Genomic DNA, 22,522 nt, shown 5'->3' with positions numbered 1-22,522 from the left:
TACCTAACCCAACAAATCATCATCCCTTCCTGGGGTTCTCGCTAGTATATAGATCGTAGGGCTTCCTCCTTTGCTCGCGCCGATTCCTCCCCATCGTTGTTCACCCGGAGGATTCTTGACACTTGCAGCTATCTTGTTGCTTTGATATTCTTTGGATTCAACACCACCCTCTATCCTCATTCATTCCGGGCTATGGTCTGTTGGATCATCATTATATCTGCTAGTCCATGGTGGTACCAACGCTGCCCGTCGTTTTCGTATCGATTCCTTCCCGTTCCAATTGGAAGTTCTTACCGCCCGTTACGATTGAAACAACTGAAGTTACCCAAAACGGTCTTACGGTTATAAAACCGAAATACCAACGTCAGCGTTTTACTTTACGGAAGGCACGTTCGTCGTTTTCTCCACTGCAGCTTCTTTTCCCCAATAATTATTATTATTGAAACATTCTTCGAATTTCGAGCCTTCCAAAAATCCTTCTTTTCCCACCCCCAAAAAAGCGCCTTTTCTCCCCTGTCCGGCGTTTTTTTTTTCTTTTCCCCCTCATTCTTTCTCCTCTACAGAATCAAGCAGACATCCTTCTTACCAACTCCCAGTGTCGAATCGTTCTCTCCTTCGCCATTGTCGGCCCTATCGGAAATAGTTCGTCATCGCCGGATTCGATTCCTGGGCACCGTGACCTCGCCTACAAAGTACCTACCTACATACATACATACGAACATCACTACACCCTCCACCCTCGTCGCATGATCATCGCGCGCCGACTCTGACCTACATCAATCCTGGCGGCTGTCGCTGCAGGTCCTGGTCAACATAACATCCCACGTAACCGTGCAGCCCTCCGGAGCAACAGCGACATCATTGAAACCGCACTAGGTCGGTCAATCGCGAATCCACGTTCTCGCCGGTTGTTCCCCATCACCGTCAACCTTCCCCTTTTGGACCACCTGCATCGTCCTCATACTGCGCGTTGGCTAGTTGTCCTGCAACCACAGCTTGCATCGGCCTTGCCCGTGGCTCCTGTCTCCCGCTTCTCTGACTCCTCCGCCAACCGCCGCAACGCCGATTGCCTCCTTTGACTCCATCCGGAGGTGGAGAGGCGTTGCTGACTGACAACGAAGCACCTGCGCCGCATTTTCAGCCCGTTCGTCGTGATCGCCTGCATAATTTCTTTGTAATTCTTGTTTTGCTCTTTTTTATTCCTTACCACCCCGGTGAAATTTCACTAGTGGTTTCGACTTCCACCAGAGCAGAACCTCATCCGTTTCTTCCAGTCTACTCTCCCAATTGGTCCGCCTCCGCACCGGCTGCAGAAAAAGAGAGAGAGGCAGCTTTCCCCGCGTACTGGACGATCAACGATCTGAAGGAGGGGTCATCGACGACAAGACAAACGAGAAAAAGAAATACATCCGCGGCTCGAAGATCAGTTCCTAATAGCGGATCCCAGGGGGGAAGCCGAAGCCATTCCATTTGGTAACGTGAAGTGACGATTAAAACCTCGCAGCTATCTCCCCCGCGGAGCTTTGGTTACACGGCACCCCGTGTCCATCGCAATTGTTATCAGGGATCGGGATTTCCTTTTTTATCCTTTTCTCTCTCTCCCTCTCCGTTGTCCTTTTCGCGAGTGCTCTCCGGCAGGGTCCTTCGCATTGCACCACAGGCGGGCCAAGATGCAGATATCAAAAACTGAACTATCCCGCTAAGGACGTGGCTTTTGCAGCGCTCAGCCAGACACGTTCCCTTTCTCAGCTCGTATTGCATCCTGGCCATTGGCTCCCCATTCCCAGAACCAACACTGCCGCTTGTCCAAGGCTGGTCTGCTCATTCGCCCTCTCAAGAGTCCAGGTGACTCTGCAATTGGCGCGGTTCACGACAGGTTGACAGTCTCACGCTTTGCAGCCGACCGGTGCTGTCTGCGAGGTACTTCCGATGGCCTACGCCGCTACTTCTTCGCCTTCGACCATGAATGGCGATACTCCCACCAATTTAAAACTCATCACCTCCCTCCCTACGCCTCCGAAACTACATCATGTCATCACCTCTATTCCCCCCGTCTCTAATCCCTCTTCAGCTCCGGCATATACATCTTCCCTATCCAACACCCCAAATTCCCTCCATCCGATTCGCCAACCGTCGAATGCTTCAAGCCCCTCTGGTACACCTTTGCACACAGCTGCAGACTCCTTCAGAGGGCGCGTGCCTCCCTTCCCGCCTTGCCCTTCCGCCCCCTTCGAACTAGGAGAGTCTGTAATGGCTGTCCCCGGTAACGCCAATGCCTCGGGCTCGGGGGACTCGGTCACAAACCCTAGCAAAGGCCCCGGTTTGATGCGCCGAATCTCTCGTGGCGCCGCAAACAAGCTCACGCGACGTCGACAGTCCACTTCCCATAACGACAAACGCGATCGCAGCTCCGGCCCTGTCATCATGCGTCGCCGCAGTGATAGTAAAACAGGGACCGCAAATGGACGTGAGAATGCTCTCGATTCCAGCAACGAGGAAGACAGCAATGAAAATCTCGATTCGCTTGGCGCCTGGTACGGTACGGAGTCTTCTAGCTTGCCCAGCGATAACTTTATGGCTGCCCATCGCAATTCCGGGGCGGTTGCCCCCAAGGTCGACTCGGCGATTCAGCGGGGCACCGTCTTGACCAAGGTGACCCGAAAGCGACGAAAACAAGTGCGCTTCTTCCTGGATCTCGATGCAGGCAAAGTATACTGGGATGTCTCCGATCCCTCCAAGCGCTTCTACATTGACGACATCAAAGAGATCCGCGTCGGTGCGGATGCGCGCAATTACCGGGAGGAACACCAGATCCCCCAGGACACCGAGAGCCGATGGTTCACGATTGTCATCGCCGACTCTGAACGGTCAAAGGGTCGTGCCGTAAAGATCCTCCACCTGATTGCTCCAAATGACCGGATTCTCGATCTCTGGACTTCCACCCTGGAAGATATCTCGCGATATAGGATTGGCTTGATGGCTGGGCTGGCCGGCTCTAGTCAAAGTGAAGCCGTTCTCAAAGCCCATTGGCAGCGCGAGATGTCTAGAATACACCCCCAGGGGCTGAAGCCACGTGAACAAGCGAGCCTTGATTTCGAAGCGGTGGAAAGTGTCTGTCGCAGCCTGCACATCAATTGCTCGAAAAATATGCTTCGCGCGCAGTTCTCCAAAGCGGACTCGGGCAAAACAGGTAGTCTGAATTTTGCCGAGTTTCAGGATTTTGTTGCCCGCTTGAAAGAACGGAAGGACGTGAAGGATATACTCAAGCATCATGCCAAGAATGCCAAGGAGGGCTTCAGCCTTGAGGAGTTCTTGACTTTCCTCAACGACGTCCAAGGCGAAGATGTGGAGACTGACCGAGTCTACTGGGTGTCAATCTTCGATAAGCTCGTTCGAAAATCACGATCCAGTTCGCAAAATACTCCGATTTCGTGGGAGGACCCTACCCCGCGGATGGGCCTGGAGGCGTTTACGTCCTTTTTGGCCTCTTCCTGGAACGGGGTTCATGCTTCTCGCCCCCCTCAGTCCCGATTCGACCGGCCACTGAACGAGTATTTCATTTCGAGTTCCCACAATACATACCTCCTGGGTCGTCAGGTAGCGGGTGCTTCCAGCACTGAAGCCTACATAAGCGCATTGTCCCAAGGCTGTCGTTGTGTGGAAATTGATTGCTGGGATGGCGCAGATGGCCGACCTATTGTGTCTCACGGGAGGACACTTACTACCAGCGTCCTGTTCGCAGACTGCATTACCGTGATCAACCGATACGCTTTCATCACCACAGACTTCCCCCTAATCCTATCGCTTGAAGTTCACTGCAATCCCGAACAGCAGCTGGCCATGGTGAAGATCATGAAGGACACATTCAAGGAACAGCTCGTCTTGGAGCCACTGATGACCAATAGCTTCGTCCTCCCCTCGCCCGAGGAGCTTAAAGGTCGTATTCTCGTCAAAGTCAAGACTTGTGACGAGACCCAGGGCGAGATGCGCCAGGAGTCGGGAAGCTCTTTCTCCAGTGCTGGGCGAAAACGTAGCTCAAGCTCTCCTTTCATGCGCCCAACTGTCCCTGAAAGTCCCGCGATTATGACGTTGCCTCCTCTCTCCAGCCCCCCCACTATCGGCCCAGATAACATGGGTTCGTTTTTCACGCAAGACCGACGGTCGTTCACAACTACCAGCGTCAGCAGTGCCACGGAGGACAGCGATGGTGCCATGAGCTCCGTGAAGCGGGAAAGAAAAGGTCGCCAGAAGAGCAAAATCACGAAACCTCTCTCCGATCTAGGTGTTTATACCAAAGGATACAAGTGGAATAGCTTTTACTCCGCCGAAAGTCAGCGATACAACCATGTTTACTCGTTCGCCGAAAGATCCTTCGAAAGCATTTCTCGTGACGCGGAGAACAAGGCGCTCTTTGAGAGGCACAACCGAAAGTATCTCACCCGGGTCTACCCGTCTGGTTTCCGTCTGCGGTCTTCCAACTTTGATCCTCTCAAGTTTTGGCGCCGTGGTGTCCAGATGGCGGCGTTGAACTGGCAAACGTACGATATCGGTATGCAGTTGAACCAGGCCATGTTTGCTGCTGGGAGCGACCGAACAGGCTACGTTCTCAAACCGGACTCACTCCGCGCTCTGAGTCCTCTTGATGAGCAAAAGAAGAAGACTGAGAGGAACCTCGTTCGCTTTTCAGTTGATGTCATCTCTGCCCAGCAACTGCCTCGACCCCGGAGCCTTGGACCTGAGGACAACATCAACCCATACGTGGAGATCGAGATGTTCAGCGCGGACGATCGGGGCCAGAGCTTCGTTTTCGGCGAGGGTGGCATGAATGCCTCTGCGCGCAACGGGATGTCAGGAATCGGATACCCTCATCGCCGACGTACCAAGATCGAGCAGAGTAACGGCTATAGCCCCATCTTCAATGACCGCTTCAAGTTGTCGTTGGAGACCAAGTATCCTGATTTGGTGTTTGTTCGATGGACTGTTTGGAGCTCCCTGGATGGGCGCAATACGGGCAATAACAGCGGTGTCCAGCTGGCCACCTTCACTGCCAAACTAAGCAGCCTGTCCCAAGGGTATCGGTACCTCCCGTTGTATGACGGCAGTGGCGATCAATACCTGTTCTCGACCTTGTTCTGCAAGATCAGTAAAGAGGACCCTGTGTCTGTCCAGCGGCTCGGCGCGGACGAGCTCCGTGCAGAACGCATGGGAATTCTTCGTCAAATCGGACAGACGGTGTTCAAGCGTACCTCATCCACAGAACGAGAGAAAGACCTCACTGAGAGAGGCAGCGAGACCCCAGCAAGTCCTGAGGATAGGGATACCTCTCCCGCCCTGACACCCACTGTGTCTACAGCATCTACAACATCATTTCCGCCGTACTGAGGTTCCTCAGCCGGAAGACCGCATCCATCTTCTATCTGTGTTTCTTATATTTCATCTTCATTTGCCCTTCTTTTCCTTCTTGATATCTTTTCGGTTTTTACAGCCATGTGCAGATAAGGGAGCGGCGTTTTCTTCACCTTACTTGCATTCGCGACCCTGATGTATAGTTTATCTGACGAATTGCTTTCGGGAGCCCGTGGCTCATTACCGTTACTGAGGCCACTGGCGGGCCCGAAGAGAATTACGATCATGCACTTGTTTGACTGTACCTGGTTTTGTTAAGGGATGGTGCATGGTTGCGTCGACGAGGTCAGAACGCAAGCTTAAGGCGCTCCGTTTCCGTTTCATCCACCGTTTGAGTTGACACCGAGTTTATATCTGCTTTTATCTGTTGTATTTGGCGATACCCTCTACTGTGTGCATTTTTTTTTGCCGGTAATTGCATGTCTGAGCCCCCTGTTTTATTACTGTTCTTGGTTTCTTCCCTTCTCTTCTCTTTCTTTGTCCAGCGTTCTGTCATGGTTTGGGGCTATGGATCGTCAGGTCGGACGGTAGCATTCAGGGAGTCCAGAGTCACCCAGGAAAGGTTGCATAATCGGACAACATTTGTGGAGGCAAGATGCATGGGCGGGTGGCATGTCCTGGACCTGCCCCCTTGGTGTTTTATCTACTCTTTTTCTATCCATCTGGTCGCTGGGCTCTCGATGATGTCCAGAAAGCGCATGGATATGTCTGTCACTATGTTTCTCATTGTTGTTTTAATATCAAAGACGCGCTGGGACGCTCGTTTATTCCAGACAAGATCACCTCCATGGTTCCCAGTATTCTGTAAACTGCGGACATCTCTGGGAAGTTTCTAATCAAGCAAGAAACGTCTGGCTTCATTTGGTTTCCAGGGCTCAGTCAGGCTCCTTCTGTATCCTGGGCGATGAGATTCAGCGCCATTTGTTGACCCGTTCCATCTCGTATTGTCGCTCCGAATAGTCTGTTCAATCGTTTCCAGATGAACAAGGTAAATCAGAAATCTTGCGTGCCAAAGCAATACGATATCCCTTGATCCACGTCGGGGAAATCTGCCACCCCTTCAAAGCTAGCGAAGATTTTATCCGGAAGTTGATAGTGCCATTGCTTGCCTCGTGCTGGATCATTCTCGTGACTACCGTCTGTACCTGATAGCGACTGAATAGATCCCCCAGACAGACCTGATCCGACCTGTTCAATCAGCCCTACGAGCAAGAGGACCGCTTTTCACACCAAGGCAGACCTCTCATTCTCGCCGTCTATTTCAGATCCTACTCGTAAGAATCCAAGCATGAGTATTCCTTGGTGGCTCATAGGAAGTACATAGTTCGGGCCACCTGCCGCTCGGGTTCGGTCCACCTTCCCTGGCGGAAAGGCAACGTGACGACTTCATGTCCGCTATCGACTCTCCGCCTTGCTATCTCAACAACAACAACAGTTCCCTCGTCCACCCCGCGTTCTCACCTCAATTCCACCCACAATGGATCCATTCTCCGCAGAAGGCGGTGCGTATCTATCTTCGACCCCGTGAAGTTGAGTCAGAAACGACGAAGCTAACCCCGATCCCGTAGAACTCATCAACATCCACAATGCCTTCCACCAAGGCCAATACGACGCCGTCATCGACTTCGACACAACCGCTCTATCCCCCGAGAACCAACTTCCCGCCCGTGTCCTGAAGCTCCGTTCCAAGATCGCCCTCGGCCAGGCCGACCAGGTGCTAAGTGATGTGAGCGGCGACGAAGAAACCCCCGACCTGGCTGCGGTGAAGGCGCTGGCGCAGCACACGGCCGGAGACACCGACTCGGCATTGAAGCTCGCTCAGGACCTCGCGGAGAACTACCCGGACAATGCCACCGTCGAGGTCCTCTGCGGGACGCTGCTGCAGGCGCAGGGCCAGAGCGACGACGCCCTGGCCTTGTTGGCGAAGCACCAGGGGAACCTGGAGGCGTACGTGGGCCCTTATCCTCCCTGATAGTAGGTAGCCAGCGGACTGACAGCGACACTTCACGTGCAGGGTCGCCTTGATTGTCCAGATCCATCTCCAGCAGAACCGGTCCGACCTCGCCGTGAAGGAGGTGCAGGCCGCCAAGCGTTGGGCCCAGGACTCCCTCCTCGTTAACATTGCCGAGTCGTGGGTGGGAATGAGACTGGTATGTAGTAACCTGTTTCCCCCCCCCCCCCCTCCCGGGTGGTTGGCGTTGCGTTTGCTGGGCGTGTGTTGGGCTGATGGAAAACCCCCCAGGGCGGCGAGAAATACCAGTCCGCGTTCTACGTGTACGAAGAGCTGGCCTCGGCCCCTAGCACCTCGGCGCCGCTGTCTATCGTCGGCCAGGCTGTCGCGGAGATGCATCTCGGTCGGCTCCCGGAGGCCGAGGCCGCGTTGTCGGCCGCACTGGAGAAGTACCCCGACGAGGCGGAGTTGATTGCCAACAGCATTGTGCTTAATGTGCTATCGGGGAAGCCGTCGGAAGAGCTTGAAGCGTACGTGTTTGTTCCCTGTTGTTTTTCACGGGTGGGTTGGGCTAATGGTTGAGGAAACAGACGTCTGAAGCAGGTCCAGCCGTCGCATGGCCTCCTGGTCGACATCCAGGAAAAGAGTGAGTTCTTCGATACCGCCGCGGCGAAGTACGCCCCTAGGGTGTCGTCGTAGGCTGGCCGTCTTGTTCTTTGTACTCGCTATTGGTTCATGTCCGGTTGGTGTTTGATGAGTGATGCAACGGCGTAGCTGTTATTATCCCAGGTATTGCTTACCAGCGATGATGCCTTTTGATGTTTTATTGCAGATTAGGCTACGGCAATCTGAACTCCGTGATAGACAGATGTCCTTAGCTGGGAGGCTCCAGATCACTATACACGTCCCGTAATATAATTATCCCTTTCAAAGGGAGTATCGTGACCCGCTACTAATCCCGTACATTCCAAGTCAGAGTACATATTAACTGCCAGCCTACAGCCGCGGGCCCAACCATCTCCGCAGTTCCCGTCCCTGCTGCGTTTCCCTACCCAAGACCCGCCCGCTATACACGGGCGCCACATGGGTCTCGCCATATCCAACCACGTACGTCGTGTTGGGGACGACAGTCTGCCAGACCGCGGCTCGTTAGCTTCTCTCCAAGTTCAGAATCAGAACAGACGGGCAGACACCCACCTGGAATTTCTTCGCGAAATCGTCGATCGACGAAAACAAGATCTCATCGCCTCCGGCAAGGATCAACACGTGGTCGGCCTTCGCGCCTTTCCACCACTCCAGCGGCGCCCGGTTCGGCTCGCACCACGCGTCGCCCGTCTTACCCTTCCCACTGACATAGTTGCTCGACCAGCACTCCAACGCCGCCGCGGGGATGATATCCTTGTACCGGTTCTCCTGCATGGACTTGCCGTCCGTGGCGAAGTTCACCCACGGCGCGAACGCAACCACCCCGGCCAGCGGCGCCAGGTTGCCGGCCAGCGGCTCGATCTCCGGGTGCGGATGCGTCAGGTGCAACAGCACCGCCAGCGCCAGGTTCCCGCCGGCCGAGTCGCCGCCGATGATCACGTCTGCCGGCGCGCGCCCCGTCTCAACAAGGATGTACCGAAGCGCTTCGACGGCCTGGCGCAGTTGCGTCGGGTACGCAGACTGCGGGGCCAGCGCGTACGAGAGAAAGAAGATCGCAACGTCGTGGCCGTTGGCGGTGAGCGAGTCGACCAGCCCGCTGTAGAAGTCGAAGTGGCCTTCGCCGGCGCCGAGGGCGAATCCGCCTCCTTGAGGGGGGTGCGGTTAGCCTGGATGGGGACCGGGACAGGGTAAGTAAGGGCCGTGCTCACCGTGGTAGTATACCATGACCTTTTTGGCGTTCTTGTTCCCGATCCAGTGGCCCTTGGCGCTGTGGGGGAGGCTCACGCTCTCAGGCTGGACGCCCTTGCTCTTCATGAAGGCCTCGTAGGCTTCGTCGGTCGAGGGCGAGAGTGCTCTAGGTTGGGTGGCTTTTTAGTTGTTTCCCTGTCGTCGCAATTTTGGCGCCAACGCCCGGGGCGTGTACATACTGTAGCTGTCTCGGGCTCAGTCGCGTCACCGTCTTGCGGACCATCGCGTTAGCCACATGCAGTTTGTACTCTTTATTGCCAGAGTTTCCTCGAAACACTCCGGCGACGGCGTTGTACAGCACAGCGCCCATCACGGCCAGTTGGCCCGGGTACAGATCTGCTCTCTCCCAGAAGGAGAGCGGTTGTTCGTTCGAAGCCATCCTGCCGATGGTGGTTGTGGTGGTGGTACGATCGCTGGTTAACAGGAAGAATAGGGTCAGGGGAAGGGAGCTATTGTATGAGCGTTGTATATGTTATGGTCATGGGGTTGAAACGTGAGGATTTTGGGTTCCCCGCATCTCCCAATGATCGTATTAGCACCGTAACCTCGGCTTTCCCGCGGCCGCGGCGGAGATCTACAGGCTGCCCGTCTTGACAGAGGTAGGTAGGTAGGCATTTTTCATGAGCTGTTCCATTGCCGGTATATAACGTCGTTTACAAGTGTCCGTTCACCATGCCCTCCTTCCCTGTCAGGTCGCAGAACGCCTTGTACGTTGTGAACTCGTTCTCGTCGTCGGCGCCCTCGCCCGTGTTTTCGATGATGCACTCGGCGTTGGCGCCGATGAAGAACACATAGCCCTCCTTGACCTCTTCGGTCTTGTGGCCCACCGTGATTTTGCCCTCGCCTCCGGTGCAAATCAGGATGCTGGGGCCCGCGAGTCCATCAAATGTAGCCTTGGCTCCCGTCCGCTTCAGTGCCGTCTTCACCACACTGAATTCCTCAATTGGCGGGTCGTAGAGCAGACAGGACGAGGCGCTCGAGTACGCCCGCGCATTCAGGATGGCGTATGGGTAGTCGGTGGGTTCCAGCTTCTGCTCCTCGATGGGGGCGTACGAATAGGTCAGCATATCCGTCAGGGTGTCCACGTCCTTGAACTTGGGGGTGAATCCCGCCCGGACGACGTTGTCGGACGATGCCATGCACTCGATAATGTCGCCCGAGATGTAGGCGTGGATGTCGTCGGCCTTCAGGAACATCGCCTCGCCGGGGGCCAGCGTGACGAAGTTGAGGAAGAAGAAGACGAACAGGCCGATGTCGTTGGGGAACTGTCCGTTGAGGCGGGTGACGAGCGCCGCCATACCGGCTGGGTCACTGGGGTTCGTAGCCGGGGTCTCAGAGCTCGTTGCAAAGGTCTCGGGGGCGCTTTGTGCTAACGCGACCAGGTCTGCGGTCGCCGCTTCGATCTGTTGGGGTGAGGCCCGCATCAGGGATGTGAACACTGCGCGCAAAGCGTCCTTGTTCTTCTTTGTGGTGAAGGGGTCGTCGGAATCTTCGGAACCTTGAACAGCGTTCTCGAACTCGCTGGCGGCATCGGAACCGACTAGTTGGCGAAGGGGAGCAACGGCTTTGAGGAAATGGACGATCTCGGCCAGGGGGCGGAAGCCGCAGAGGCCTTCGAAGGGCGTGATTGCGATGGTCATTTCGGGCTTGTGGTTGTCATCTATGGGAGTCTGGTGTTAGACTGTGGATTTACGAGGGCCATCCTTTTTCAACAGTTGCTCACCAGGGTAGTTACGGGGATCCCGTGCATGGAGTCGCTCCGCCAGCTTCTTGTTCGGGTGGGCTTGAATACTGAGCGCCTTGCGGATGGAAAGCACCTTGAAGAGGAAGGGAAGCTTCCCACCATAACGCTGGGTAACTTCGGTCGACATCAGCGCCTGGTTATCCTGCACCATGTCGAGGAGGGTGCGCTGCGTCTCGAGATCCTTGGAGGGAAGGGAAGGATGCGTGCCCATCCATAGCTGCGGGGAGATGAGGTTAGCGGAGGTGCGACATAGTCCAGGTCCTGGTCCGTGGAGAAACACCAACCTCGGCGTATGGCTTTTCGGCATCAATGGAGAAGTCGGAGGCAGCGGTGATGGCGGCGTACTTTGCAGCCGCGGAGTCGTGGCCGACCTTGCCTGCGGGTCAGGTCAGTGATGTTATAGTGGGGGATATCGTATGTCGATGGAAAGAGCCATACCCCAGTCATAGCTGTTGACGCCTAGAATGCAACAAATATGTTAGAGAGGCATTGAGAGAGTGGAGCACAGGAGAGACGCACCACACTGGAGGCGAAGCAATGGGACCTGCATGGTGAATGCGATGGAGGGGTAAGCGAGTAGTTTCTCTTTTGTCTGGTATTGTCACTTCCAATTCTGCGGGGGAGTGTTTCCCTTCTCGGAACCAGAGACAAACACACACCACCAAACAGTCCTCGTCGTCAATCTCAATCAGTCCAGACGAAATCAACCTTGGAGAGAGAAGCGAAGTTGAAATCAAGAACAACTTGAACCAAAAGTGAACGATTGACAGGCCACACTATTCCCAATCGGGCTGTCCGCATCCGTCCCGTGACAAAGATGGATCCCGCCAATCACCGCCTGCCTGGTTGGCCCGCAAAGGCGTCGTCGATCGAACCCCAGGGCGAGTCGCTGGCCTCCGTCCCTCGTCCGCATATCTTACGGCAGGGTGCCGCTCGTGGAACGCGCAGTGCCCAAACCAAGGAGATCGTCTCCGCCTTCGAGTGGGACGCTTTGAGAATCGAACGGACCAGGAGTCTTGCCGACGAGGTTGCAACCCTCCCCGGAAGTAGTAATCTTCCTCCCGTTCACCGTGACGTTGCTGTCCCGCCGCTGGGGATCATGTCACGGAATCGGCCACGGGGACCTCCCGTGCCCAGGGACAATGGCCTGGCTGCCAACGAGGAGACCGACATGTGGAACAAGATCCTTCAGGACCTGCGCAAGGCCAAGGAGAAGAACGATAGACAGAAAGCCCTCGCGGAACAGATCTCCGCGTTGAATGAGAAGATTGGGCGAGAGGGTGGAAGTAAGTGTTGATGAGTTTTGTCTTTTTGTGGAATTTTCTATCTGGGATTTATTTCGGATCCTCCTTGCCCTTGGGAAAAGAATATAGCCGTGTTGTTTTCGTTGTTCCTGGATTACCCTCGGAGGGTTCAACAGATGGCTTGGTTTTACGACGCCCCATGCTGTCCAATCTGACTCTCCTATCGTCGGCCATTGTTATTCTTGACTGTTGATGCCATGTTTGACATGGATTGCTAATTGATTCCAGGACCCACCCTCACGGAGCATAATCAGCTGGACAACCTCTACCGGCAGATGCTCAAGCTCTGCGAAGATGAGAGAGCCATCCTGCAAGATGAACCCAGTGATGTGATCAAAAATCTGGGACTCTTGACGGCACTCCGTCAAGCGTCGGAGGCGGAGGCGCCACAGAATCGCGCCACGGCCCTCTCCAAGTCCCGGAAGAAACGAAATGAACTGGATGGATCCGCCACGGAATCCCCTGCGCCCTCGGGGCCTTCCCTGTCGGATAAGGCCAGTCGCTCCAAGGGCGGTGCCCAACGCAGCACGAGCGTGTCGAGCGCGCAAGCTCGCGAGGGCCGCGATAGTCGGGACAGTGTCACCGTGAAGATCGAAGAGGGCTCCGAAAGCACCAAGGGCACCGTAGCCGAGCGCAGTGGACAGCTAGTGATTGGAGCGGAAGTCGTGTTCAAGCACAACAAAAAACAAGGATTCGAGGGCGAAGGGATCCAATGCATCATCAAGAGCATTTCGGGAGACGGCACTAAGAAACGGTATGTCTGCCCCCGCGAGCCGCGCGGCATGTGTCCTACAGGGGCCGGTCAACTAACGTGGCATCTCCAGGTATGACGTACAGGACCCCGAGCCCAACGAGAATGGCGAGCAGGGGGCGGTCTATAAGACGACTGCGGCCTCGCTGATTCCGATCCCCCAAGTGGGATCGGCCCTGCCGTCGTTCCCGGTGGGGAGGCAGGTCCTGGCTCGGTACCCCGATACGACTACTTTCTACTGCGCCGAGGTGATGGGGTCGCGAAAGGACGTCTACCGGCTGAAGTTTGAGGGCGAGGAAGACGACAAGGAGATGGAAGTCGACCGCCGATTCGTGCTGGACATTCCATGGAAATAAGACAGGGGCATGGGATTTTTGTTTTGCTTTGAAACTGTACTACGACGATACCCCCTGACTGCGACGATCAATTTGGGAATTGGGTGGGATGAGGAGTCCGGGTTAGTGGTTTGGGGTGACTTTTGCTGTGCTGGTTGGGATTCACATTAGATCATAAAAATTGCTAAAGCGGTAGAAGTTGCTAGATCTGCTCTCTTGCCTGCGACTAATCGGTCGGTCAGCGTGACTAACGCGGGATGACTCAGCCCCTCTTTCATTTCCCCCCCGCGGTCCATCCAACAGAGGTGGGATTGCAATTCCCGAGGCTCCGAAGACCGCATGCCACGGAATATCAACATATCTTAACTCCTCTCTCTGCTTGCTCGTGTTACCCTTGGAAACTTTTCATGCATCGGCGTCTTCTCTCTGACATGCTCTTCGTCCGCGGATAATCTCCCCTGTCGCTTTCCTAGCCACCATCACCGAACCATCACCGCCACCGCGATGTCGTTGAACTTACCATCCCACGCCTCCCCGTCCTTCACGCCGCAAGACCCCTTTTCCTCTACACCCTCTGTCGATGATGACCTCTCCTTGAATGCTCCGGCTCCTCCCTCCTTGAACCAGCGCATCCAGGACATCCGATGCAACGCCAAAGGCGCGGAGAGTCCCAGTGGGAGCGCAACTCCCTCGGTCCCTCCATCCATCCTCTCTCCCTCCTTCACTCCACCACAGACCCCGGGAGGTTCCGTGAGCCCGGCGCAGCTCTACCAGCAGACTCAATCGACCGCCCATTCCAAGCCGCCCAGGCTTCTCTCCTGTCTCCCCAATGTCGAATGCATCGTTCGCGCACGGATCCCCACCACCAACGGCGCCGAAATGTTCCTCCACCTCTACCACAATGATCTCGACAACAAAGAACACCTCGCCATCGTTTTCGGGAACAGCATTCGAAGTCGTAGTTTGGACGCCGTGAGGCCGGGGGAGACCGAGATGGATCGCATGATCCGCGGCGCCTATATCGGCAAGCTCCACCCCGGTCGAATCAGCAGTTGGTATGATGAGGGAGGCGTCTCGGAGGGCACAGGAGGCTCGACTCGCACGACTCCCGCCGGCACCGCTGCCGCAGATGGGCCCGTGTCGGGCCCCCCCGACCTTGCGCAAAGCAATCCCAGCCAAGCACCGCTGGTGCGAATCCACTCGGAATGCTACACGGGCGAGACAGCGTGGTCGGCCCGTTGTGACTGCGGAGAGCAACTGGACGAGGCTGCTCGGTTGATGTCCCTGCCCATGGAGACCCTGGCCGAGGTTGCCTCCCAGCAAAGCCGGATCGTCCCATCCAACGCCTCCGGCGGTGTCATCATCTACCTCCGCCAAGAAGGCCGCGGCATCGGTCTGGGCGAGAAACTGAAGGCGTATAATCTGCAAGATCTCGGCTCCGACACGGTGGAGGCCAACCTGCTGCTGCGTCATCCCGCTGATGCCCGCAGTTATGGACTCGCCACCGCGATGCTGGTGGATCTGGGTCTGGGCGTGGATGCCAATCCCCACGGGATCCGGCTGCTCACGAATAACCCGGATAAGGTGCGGGCGGTGGAGGGACCCAATCGGGAGGTGGAGGTGAAGGAGCGGGTTGCGATGGTACCCTTGGCATGGAAGACGGGCGGAAAGGCGGGTATCAAGAGTTCGGAAGTAGAAGGTTACCTGAGGACTAAGGTGAGTTTCTTTCTTCTCCTGTATTGCCTGATGGCTTCGGCTGTGTGAAAGGGTCCAAGACTAATGATTCCCCCAGATTTCCAAGATGGGCCATATGATACAGTGAACCCTTGTTTAATTCTCTATAGCTACTTGCACATTTGTCCCTTTTTTTTTTTTTCCCTGTCGCTCTCGCTCTCTCGTTACACTTGCATTGGATATCCTCAACTCCTTCATGGGATACACGTTGTGACGCTTTTGATTGTTCTGCTATACGACCGCCATTGCTTCATTCGCCTGTTCATATTCTTGGCTGCGATCATGTCCGGTTGATGTTCGTCCACATTACTTGGTTTGGAGATCTGATTTCCTGGGTCACCCAGAGTTGTTCCATGATTGTATTATTTTGTTGCCGGTCTTGATCGGGGGTCTGGATAATCTGTAGGAGTTTAAATCTCGATCATTTGGAAGGACACCATTAAAAACATGACGACATTTTTTTTCCCTCCTTCTATCGGGTCTATACTTGTAGATTTTCGCGCCGGCATGATCCCAATCCGCCCGCCGCAGTCCGAGAATACGGGGTGACGATTAGCTTCGGCCGGGACTCCACCAGATCCAGTCGGCGTCGTCCAGCCGTGTGTCATTCATTCCTCAACCTGCCTTTTCGACCTCTTTTTTTTTTTAACTCTCCGTCTTCACCTCTCTCCTTATAACTCAATGCCGTCTCCATCTTCCTCCTAACAATTACAGTCGTCTCTTTCTGGCCGTATTTGGATGGCCTTGTCCGTTCGATAACGATACGAGAGCAGGCGATGGCCAGCCGCATGTCTCCTCTCAATGATGTGGCGGCTCCTCCGGCCTTCGAGTCCTCCGTGCCACGACCGTCCAGTTCGATGGATCCAACTCCCGTGGCTCCTGAATATGTGAAGTTGGAAGACTCTCCTACGCCGTCCGGGTTTACCGATACCGCGACTCCGGATGCGACCTCCGCCGCATCGGCGGGTCGCAAGCGCAAGATGAACAGCACATCCGCTCGGGGGGTCGCCAATCTCACTCCCGAGCAATTGGCGAAGAAACGCGCCAACGATCGTCAGGCACAGCGAGCCATTCGCGAGCGCACCAAGGCCCATATCGATGCCCTTGAACAACGCGTGCGCGATTTATCCTCCCAGAAACCCTTCCTGGACCTCCAGGCCGCCCTCAAGCAGAATGAAGCCCTCCAGGCGGAGAACCGGGAGCTGCGCCAAGGACTGAAGGCGATCATGGATACCATCCAGCCTTTGGTCGGGAAGCAGCAGGATCCGTGCAACAGTATGGCGCCCAGACCGACACATCGCCAGTCTGATGTTGTGACGCTAACCTCCAGCGGTCTCCCCAGATACCTCCCCCAACCTCGCTGAGACGGCTCGCGCCATTCCCAAGTCGGTCCCTTCTCTCTCCGCCACGCCGAACTTCCTCGAAAACAGCCCGTTCGCTCCGAAGCCCGCCGCCCCCTACGACAATACCTACCCCGAATCTATCCCAAGCGTGGGGACTCCCTCCTCCACCCATTCCGCACCCACCTTGGGCACCACCTCAGTTCGGCGGGAGGGCTCGACTAGCTCGGGCGCTTCGTTTCGAATCGCCTTTGACTATCAGCGGCACAACCTTACCCATGGACTAGATTTTGGGTCCGACGAGAGGATGGGCTTCAACTTTCTCCTGGATGCCACCCACCAGGTGCCCCGGGTGGACGTCTTCCGTCGCCCGTCGGACAACCTCCGGCCTCCGCTGAGCACCCCGTCCATGTACGGGTCTCCGCTCTCCCAAGGACCCAGTCCAGAACAGCCAGTGGCCGCCTACGCGACCCCGATACGAAACGTTCCCGCGACATGCACCTTAGACGCCGTCTTGCTGGATTTCCTCCACCATCGCCAGCGGGAGGCCGCGCAGGGCGTGCCTCGGCAGAAACTGGTGGGGCCTCCCTACCCTAGTGTCTCCTCGCTCCTCAACCCTGAGAAGGGTGCATACTCCCATCCGCTTTCCAAGGTCTTCACGGACATCCTGCGCACGTTTCCGGACATCTCGTCGCTGCCGGAGCAGGTTGCCGTGCTGTATGTGATGTTCCTCCTCATGCGATGGCAGATCTATCCGACCCAGGAGAATTACGAGCGCTTGCCGGAGTGGCTCACTCCCCGTCCGTCGCAGCTGTTGACGCCTCATCCGGCCTGGATGGACTATCTCCCGTGGCCGCGCATGCGAGATCGCGTGGTCATGTCATACAGCGACTACCCGTTTGAGAACTGGTTTATCCCGTTCACGCGCACGCTGTCGGTCAATTGGCCGTATGAGGACACCGACTGTCTGCTTTCAACGGGCGACGACAATGAGCTGATCATCAATCCCGTGTTTGAGCGGCATTTGACGAATCTCAGCAACTGGTCTTTGGGCCCGGCGTTTGCCGAGGCGTACCCGAACTTGGTGGAGACGACCAAGATTCGAAGCAACGTTTGACGTATCTCATATCTCGTATCTGATTCAGCATGCTTATGACGGAGGCGTTTAATGGTAATTTGGTTTGTTGTTGGCCGTGCCCATCAGTCGTCTTTCCACCAGTTGCGTAAAATCGCCCGGTAGCCTGCCTCCAGGCGACGTGTGTTCTTCCTGTCCTATTCGATTCGTGTTTATTCTTCGGTTTGGGCTTTTGGAAACCATCACATGAACACGCAGGGGGCTGTGGGTTCATCCGGCTGTATAGTGAGATTCAATCCGATTAATCCTCAACCATCATATATATTAATCAACACAATGAACTGCATTTCGATGGATGTCTAGAGGTAACAGAACCGAGGTCAGGTATCATGTACAGATTCTACAGAAGGACGCCGAGCATAGATGTCTCACTTTCCTCCCTGGCGGCTCTTCTCGTTCCAAAACTCCATCCCGGCCTTCTGGCGGAGAACCCCATACATAGAGCTACTATCCAAACACTCGCCAGCGTATTCCCGCGCCGCAACCATGTTATCACGCGCGATCTGCAGCCCGGGCAGCTCAAGCTTGTGCTCCTGGGCCATCGCAAAAGCATGGTCCGCATCCTTGATCGCCAACGACACACCAAATCCGGGACGCGATCCCAACGGGGGAGCATAGACTCCCGAGGTCAATCTGCGCGTATTAGTCTTGCGTCCCGCGCATATCGCCTTTCTACCTCACTCGACCACCACAGTACGTACCGTTTCGAGTACCCTCCAGCCACGGGGCCGAACGCCTCGCCAATGAGCTCCTCCATGGGGCCGGTCCCGAGCCCTGTCTGTTCGGCAAAGACCTGCGCTTCGCCGACGGCCTCCATCATATTGACGGTGACGATATTTCTGTCCAGTCAGTCAGTAACCTTCTTATTCACCTCGGACGGGGATGGATCGCGTCGGCCAACAAAGGCTCCGGAAAACCACATACCCGGCAATCTTCAGCAGCGAGGACTTGGTCGCGTCCTCGCCGCAGTCGATCACCTTCCGCCCCATGACATCCTGGATCAGCGGCTTCACGACCTCCGACGCCTTTTTGGGCCCCGCAAGGGCAAAGACCAATTTGCCGTCGACGGCGATGGGGTTCCCGCCGAACACGGGGGCCGCCAGGAACGAGGCCCTCTGCTCCTGGAGCCGGGCCACCGTCAGTCCCACCGTGGTGGGGTGCACGGTCGAGCAGTCCACGAAGATCTTGTCGTGGAGGGAGTGGCCCGACGCGAGGGCCGAGTCGACCAGACTGGTGAGAACTTTATCGTTGGAGACCTGGGTGGGTTAATTTTGCTTTCGTGCGTGGTCTGAAGGGGGGCTGGGTGGGGGGCCACAGACCATGGTGAAAATGATCCCGCATTGACCGACGAGATTCTGGAAATTGGTCTCGGGCGTGGCTCCGAGGAGCTTGAGTGCATCGCCGCGCGCCATGGTGCGGTTGGAGTAGATGAGGTTCGTCAGGGCGCTGCCGGACCTGCTGGCCAGGTGTTTTTGCAGGTTGGTGGCCATGGCCAGGCCCATGGAGCCGAGGCCGTACTAGGCAGTGTCAGCATGCCATCTATTATCTTTATATTCATAGGGGGGAGGGGAATTGTACCCATCCGATACGGGACATGGTGTGGGTGTTGTGCTGTTTAGGGCCGCTCGGGATGAGTGACGGAGGTTTGGCGGTTGTTTATAGTGGGAGCGATAGCGGGCGGGCCCGAAGTCGGGCGGACCACGGCGAAGTTGCGTTCAGAGCATTGTATAGTCCCGAGTATTGATGGTCTTGGCTGGTTTGGGAGACGGTTTATAGATGATCGTGCAATTTTCGATGGGATTTTGCATTTCAGATGTTCTTGGTGTTATGCGCTCTTTCAGCAATAGATATATATATCACATCAAATCATGTAGCCCCCCAGAAAATTGAAATATCCGGTCTATGAAGCACTTGCAAGTTTTTGAAGTCAAGGTCTCCCTTTGCGAGAAGTGATGGACTAGATAAAGTGTAGTAGAAGCGAGCAGGATGGATCGGATTTAATGCGGACTTAACGGATGGTGATGAGGCCAAAGGCTCGTCTCGCCATTTTCTGCTTCAACTCTGCATTAAGATCGTGAGAATCTAGGGGATTACCCTGGGACTCAGAGTAAAAATGAGTACCTCCACATCATCACTTGCAGCAGAGACCAACCCAGCAACCGAAATCACCGTCTCGGCCAGGAGAATCTCACCAAAGGATAACTGGTACGGCCTGGCGGATGCTGAAGAGCGCCGCAAGAGGCAAAACAGATTAAATCAACGCGCTCACCGTAAGTGACCATCTTTGAGGTGTGATCCGGAGCTAATGTAGAATAAAACTCCAGGCCTGCGAAAACATCAGAAAGACCTGGAGAATGCCCGTCCTCGTGTGCATCTTCCCATCTCTAGACCCACGCCACGGGACTCCGCGGCAGCAGCTACTGCTCCGGAACTCCATCACGGACGGGAACCCAGGCCATCATCATCCGTCGCTGAACGGATCCTAGAGATCCCTTCGGATTGGAAGCGGCACATCCTGCTCAGAAGACTTGCAGAGTTCCACAGTAGTTATGCACTGAATTGCCCTACCGCCGACCATCTCATCACCCTCACCAGGGTGAATGTTTACCGCGCATTTGTGAACAACATGGTGTCTCTGGGCATCACCTGGGAGTGGATGGAGGATGATTCGATATCTCCCTTCACAATGGTTCGGCCGGGCTCAGAGCTAGCCATCTATCCTCCGAGCCTAAATCCGACTTCTCTGCAGCAAAGACGGATCCACCACACGTGGATCGACTTTTTCCCGCACCCTGTCATGCGAGACAATCTTCTCAACAGGGAAAACGACTCGGACGACGAAGACTTGTGCACTGATATCATGGGGTTCTGGGAGGGGTCTGCAACAGGGCCCAACAGCCTGATCGTTTGGGGCGAACCATCTGATCCTGCCAACTGGGAGATCACGGAGGGGTTCCTGGGAAAATGGGGATGGGTCGTCGATGGCTGCGAAGAGGTGATGCGAGCCACGAATTATTGGAGGGCGCAGAGGGGAGAAGAGCCATTGTTCTTGAATGAGTAGAAGACTTATACTTGAGACGAACCTGGTCTGATAACTGGCTAATAAATCATATTCACATTTTCATCTGATGCAAGCTGCTGACATCTAGGCTTCAGCAAGACCTCGAGTCCTGAGATACAAGTCACTTGAATATCACCAATATGCCCCCGGCGAGCACCGTCTGATTTGCTATTTGCTGGGGCTCCTTTCCCCACCGCGGGGACGCTAAATGCTGACAATCCAGACCCTGCGGAAGTTCCATACTTGCAGTACAGAGATCCACCGACCATGCATCTCTCGACGTCTCGCCGCAACTATCCCAGTCTCAAGGCTGGGAATCTTTAATGGTATCAAATCCGAGATAGAATGTGTGATGTAAGTGGGAGGATGTCTTGTCGATGATATCGGAGTTAACGGTATTATCATGACGTAAGTGTGCAAGACACTCTATAAATACGGAGACAATGTCTTGTCCCCATTGTTCCTAGTTCTTCAAATTTACTGTGCCTATTATTCTCTTACTCTTTGGACGATCTCTTGCTTGTCACAATGTCTGCACCTGAGCAACGCCCCCTCGCGCGGTATCGCCAACTCGCTCCATCCGCCTCTGTGCGAGTATCTCCCCTGTGTCTGGGTGCCATGACTTTTGGTGGCACAAATACCGAGCGTTACGGTGAATGCAGCAAGCAGGATGCATATGGCATCCTGGATTACTTCTATGAAAATGGCGGAAACTTTATCGACACGGCGAATACCTACCAGAACGGCCAGTCGGAGGTGTGGGTAGGAGAATGGATGGCCGCCCGCAACAATCGAGACGAAATAGTCCTGGCGACAAAGTACACCTCCCCGTGGAAGACCCATGTCAAGGGGGCAATTCAGGCCAACTTCGGCGGCAACGGCACCAAATCGATGCGTCTGTCTGTGGAAGACTCTCTGCGGAAACTTCAGACCTCCTACATCGACCTCTTCTACGTCCACTGGTGGGATTTTACCACCTCCATCCCGGAAATGATGCAGAGCTTGAACGATCTGGTGGTTTCCGGAAAGGTCATGTACCTGGGTATCTCCGACACCCCGGCCTGGGTCGTGTCCAAAGCCAACCAGTATGCCCGCGACCACGGACTCCGTCAGTTCACTGTGTACCAGGGCATGTGGAGTGCAGCAATGCGTGACTTCGAGCGGGATATCATCCCCATGTGCCGTGACGAAGGCATGGGCCTCTGTCCCTACGGAACGTTGAACCAAGGACGCTTCCAGACGGCCGAAGGATTCAAGGAGCGGGAAAAATCAAACCCGGGTCGCAAGTTCATCCCAACCTCCGCGCGGGATAAACAGGTCTCTGCTGTTCTGGAGACGATGGCCAATAAGAGAGGCGTGTCGTTGCTCAACATAGCGCTGGCATATGTCTTCCACAAGGCCCCGTATGTGTTCCCGATTCTGGGTGCCCGGAAGGTCGACCACCTCAAGGGCAATGTCCCTGCCCTTAGCGTTGCTCTGTCGGATGAGGAGATCCTCGAGATCGAGTCTGCTTATGAGTTCGATCATGGCTTCCCTCATAGCTTTTTGAGTGGAACTCTCTTCGACCAAACCCACCCACGGGGCGCTTATGGTCCCGGAGATGTCTGGCTTACGAAGAATTTTGGTCAGTTTGATTGGGTTGAGGCTCCGAGGCCGATTAAGCCAGGGGTGTGATTAGAGAAAGGAAGGTGTTGCATGAGCTCAGCCTTGAAATGTAGTATATCAGCAGGCTAGCAGTCAACCATGGCTTACGCCTGGGCCATGGTTGGCTGCACGACGGTCCCATACGGAGGAACGCAGTAGTCCACTAGGTAGAAAATCATACATTCCAAATTACAGCTGTGCTTGAACCATACTCTATGTATAAA

At 55.3% G+C, this 22,522-nt stretch overlaps 10 protein-coding genes across 10 annotated transcripts; 7 read left to right on the top strand and 3 right to left on the bottom strand.

The window, feature by feature from the left end:
• Window positions 1-1,547: 1,547 nt before the first annotated feature.
• BDV59DRAFT_145569 (putative 1-phosphatidylinositol-4,5-bisphosphate phosphodiesterase Plc1) lies at window positions 1,548-5,604 on the top strand. Its single transcript, XM_073687265.1, has one exon. The coding sequence runs from the start codon at window positions 1,930-1,932 to the stop codon at window positions 5,380-5,382; it is 3,453 nt and encodes a 1,150-aa protein (XP_073550643.1). The 5' UTR covers window positions 1,548-1,929; the 3' UTR covers window positions 5,383-5,604.
• Window positions 5,605-6,751: 1,147 nt separating this feature from the next.
• BDV59DRAFT_145525 (putative Coatomer subunit epsilon) lies at window positions 6,752-8,248 on the top strand. The gene is made up of 5 exons (XM_073687262.1): window positions 6,752-6,908; window positions 6,975-7,353; window positions 7,421-7,556; window positions 7,649-7,887; window positions 7,948-8,248. The coding sequence occupies exons 1-5, from the start codon at window positions 6,884-6,886 to the stop codon at window positions 8,054-8,056; spliced, it is 888 nt and encodes a 295-aa protein (XP_073550642.1). The 5' UTR covers window positions 6,752-6,883; the 3' UTR covers window positions 8,057-8,248.
• Window positions 8,205-9,766, bottom strand: BDV59DRAFT_145553 (putative 6-hexanolactone hydrolase). The gene is made up of 4 exons (XM_073687263.1): window positions 9,430-9,766; window positions 9,211-9,356; window positions 8,555-9,147; window positions 8,205-8,488 (listed from the first exon to the last, which is right to left on the bottom strand). Exons 1-4 carry the CDS (start codon window positions 9,627-9,629, stop codon window positions 8,354-8,356), a joined length of 1,074 nt encoding a protein of 357 aa, XP_073550641.1. The 5' UTR covers window positions 9,630-9,766; the 3' UTR covers window positions 8,205-8,353.
• On the bottom strand, window positions 9,693-11,677 carry pmi1 (mannose-6-phosphate isomerase pmi1). The gene is made up of 5 exons (XM_073687261.1): window positions 11,514-11,677; window positions 11,433-11,453; window positions 11,279-11,370; window positions 10,974-11,211; window positions 9,693-10,910 (listed from the first exon to the last, which is right to left on the bottom strand). Exons 1-5 carry the CDS (start codon window positions 11,542-11,544, stop codon window positions 9,904-9,906), a joined length of 1,389 nt encoding a protein of 462 aa, XP_073550640.1. The 5' UTR covers window positions 11,545-11,677; the 3' UTR covers window positions 9,693-9,903.
• Window positions 11,678-11,856: 179 nt separating this feature from the next.
• BDV59DRAFT_173319 (SAGA-associated factor 29 family protein) lies at window positions 11,857-13,574 on the top strand. The gene is made up of 3 exons (XM_073688878.1): window positions 11,857-12,280; window positions 12,527-13,052; window positions 13,123-13,574. Exons 1-3 carry the CDS (start codon window positions 12,094-12,096, stop codon window positions 13,403-13,405), a joined length of 996 nt encoding a protein of 331 aa, XP_073550639.1. The 5' UTR covers window positions 11,857-12,093; the 3' UTR covers window positions 13,406-13,574.
• BDV59DRAFT_173317 (GTP cyclohydrolase II) lies at window positions 13,575-15,585 on the top strand. The gene has a single exon (XM_073688877.1). It carries the CDS (start codon window positions 13,889-13,891, stop codon window positions 15,146-15,148), a length of 1,260 nt encoding a protein of 419 aa, XP_073550638.1. The 5' UTR covers window positions 13,575-13,888; the 3' UTR covers window positions 15,149-15,585.
• Window positions 15,586-15,748: 163 nt separating this feature from the next.
• BDV59DRAFT_173315 (bZIP transcription factor) lies at window positions 15,749-17,891 on the top strand. The gene is made up of 2 exons (XM_073688876.1): window positions 15,749-16,393; window positions 16,461-17,891. Exons 1-2 carry the CDS (start codon window positions 15,895-15,897, stop codon window positions 17,573-17,575), a joined length of 1,614 nt encoding a protein of 537 aa, XP_073550637.1. The 5' UTR covers window positions 15,749-15,894; the 3' UTR covers window positions 17,576-17,891.
• Window positions 17,872-19,228, bottom strand: BDV59DRAFT_173313 (NAD(P)-dependent oxidoreductase). The gene is made up of 5 exons (XM_073688875.1): window positions 19,172-19,228; window positions 18,913-19,110; window positions 18,518-18,849; window positions 18,295-18,432; window positions 17,872-18,226 (listed from the first exon to the last, which is right to left on the bottom strand). Exons 1-5 carry the CDS (start codon window positions 19,187-19,189, stop codon window positions 17,962-17,964), a joined length of 951 nt encoding a protein of 316 aa, XP_073550636.1. The 5' UTR covers window positions 19,190-19,228; the 3' UTR covers window positions 17,872-17,961.
• A 439-nt stretch (window positions 19,229-19,667) lies between these two features.
• Window positions 19,668-20,775, top strand: BDV59DRAFT_145444 (bZIP transcription factor). Its single transcript, XM_073687260.1, has 2 exons — window positions 19,668-19,863; window positions 19,918-20,775. The coding sequence occupies exons 1-2, from the start codon at window positions 19,707-19,709 to the stop codon at window positions 20,652-20,654; spliced, it is 894 nt and encodes a 297-aa protein (XP_073550635.1). The 5' UTR covers window positions 19,668-19,706; the 3' UTR covers window positions 20,655-20,775.
• A 60-nt stretch (window positions 20,776-20,835) lies between these two features.
• On the top strand, window positions 20,836-22,492 carry BDV59DRAFT_173310 (aldo/keto reductase). The gene has a single exon (XM_073688874.1). The coding sequence runs from the start codon at window positions 21,183-21,185 to the stop codon at window positions 22,326-22,328; it is 1,146 nt and encodes a 381-aa protein (XP_073550634.1). The 5' UTR covers window positions 20,836-21,182; the 3' UTR covers window positions 22,329-22,492.
• The last annotated feature ends 30 nt before the right edge of the window (window positions 22,493-22,522 follow it).

Source organism: Aspergillus ambiguus (assembly GCF_047715705.1).
Source record: "Aspergillus ambiguus strain CBS 117.58 unplaced genomic scaffold BDV59scaffold_6, whole genome shotgun sequence".
Classification (NCBI taxonomy): Eukaryota; Fungi; Ascomycota; class Eurotiomycetes; order Eurotiales; family Aspergillaceae; genus Aspergillus; species Aspergillus ambiguus.
Note: the sequence above shows the minus strand (reverse complement) of the source record. Positions and strands in the feature narration are given on the sequence as shown.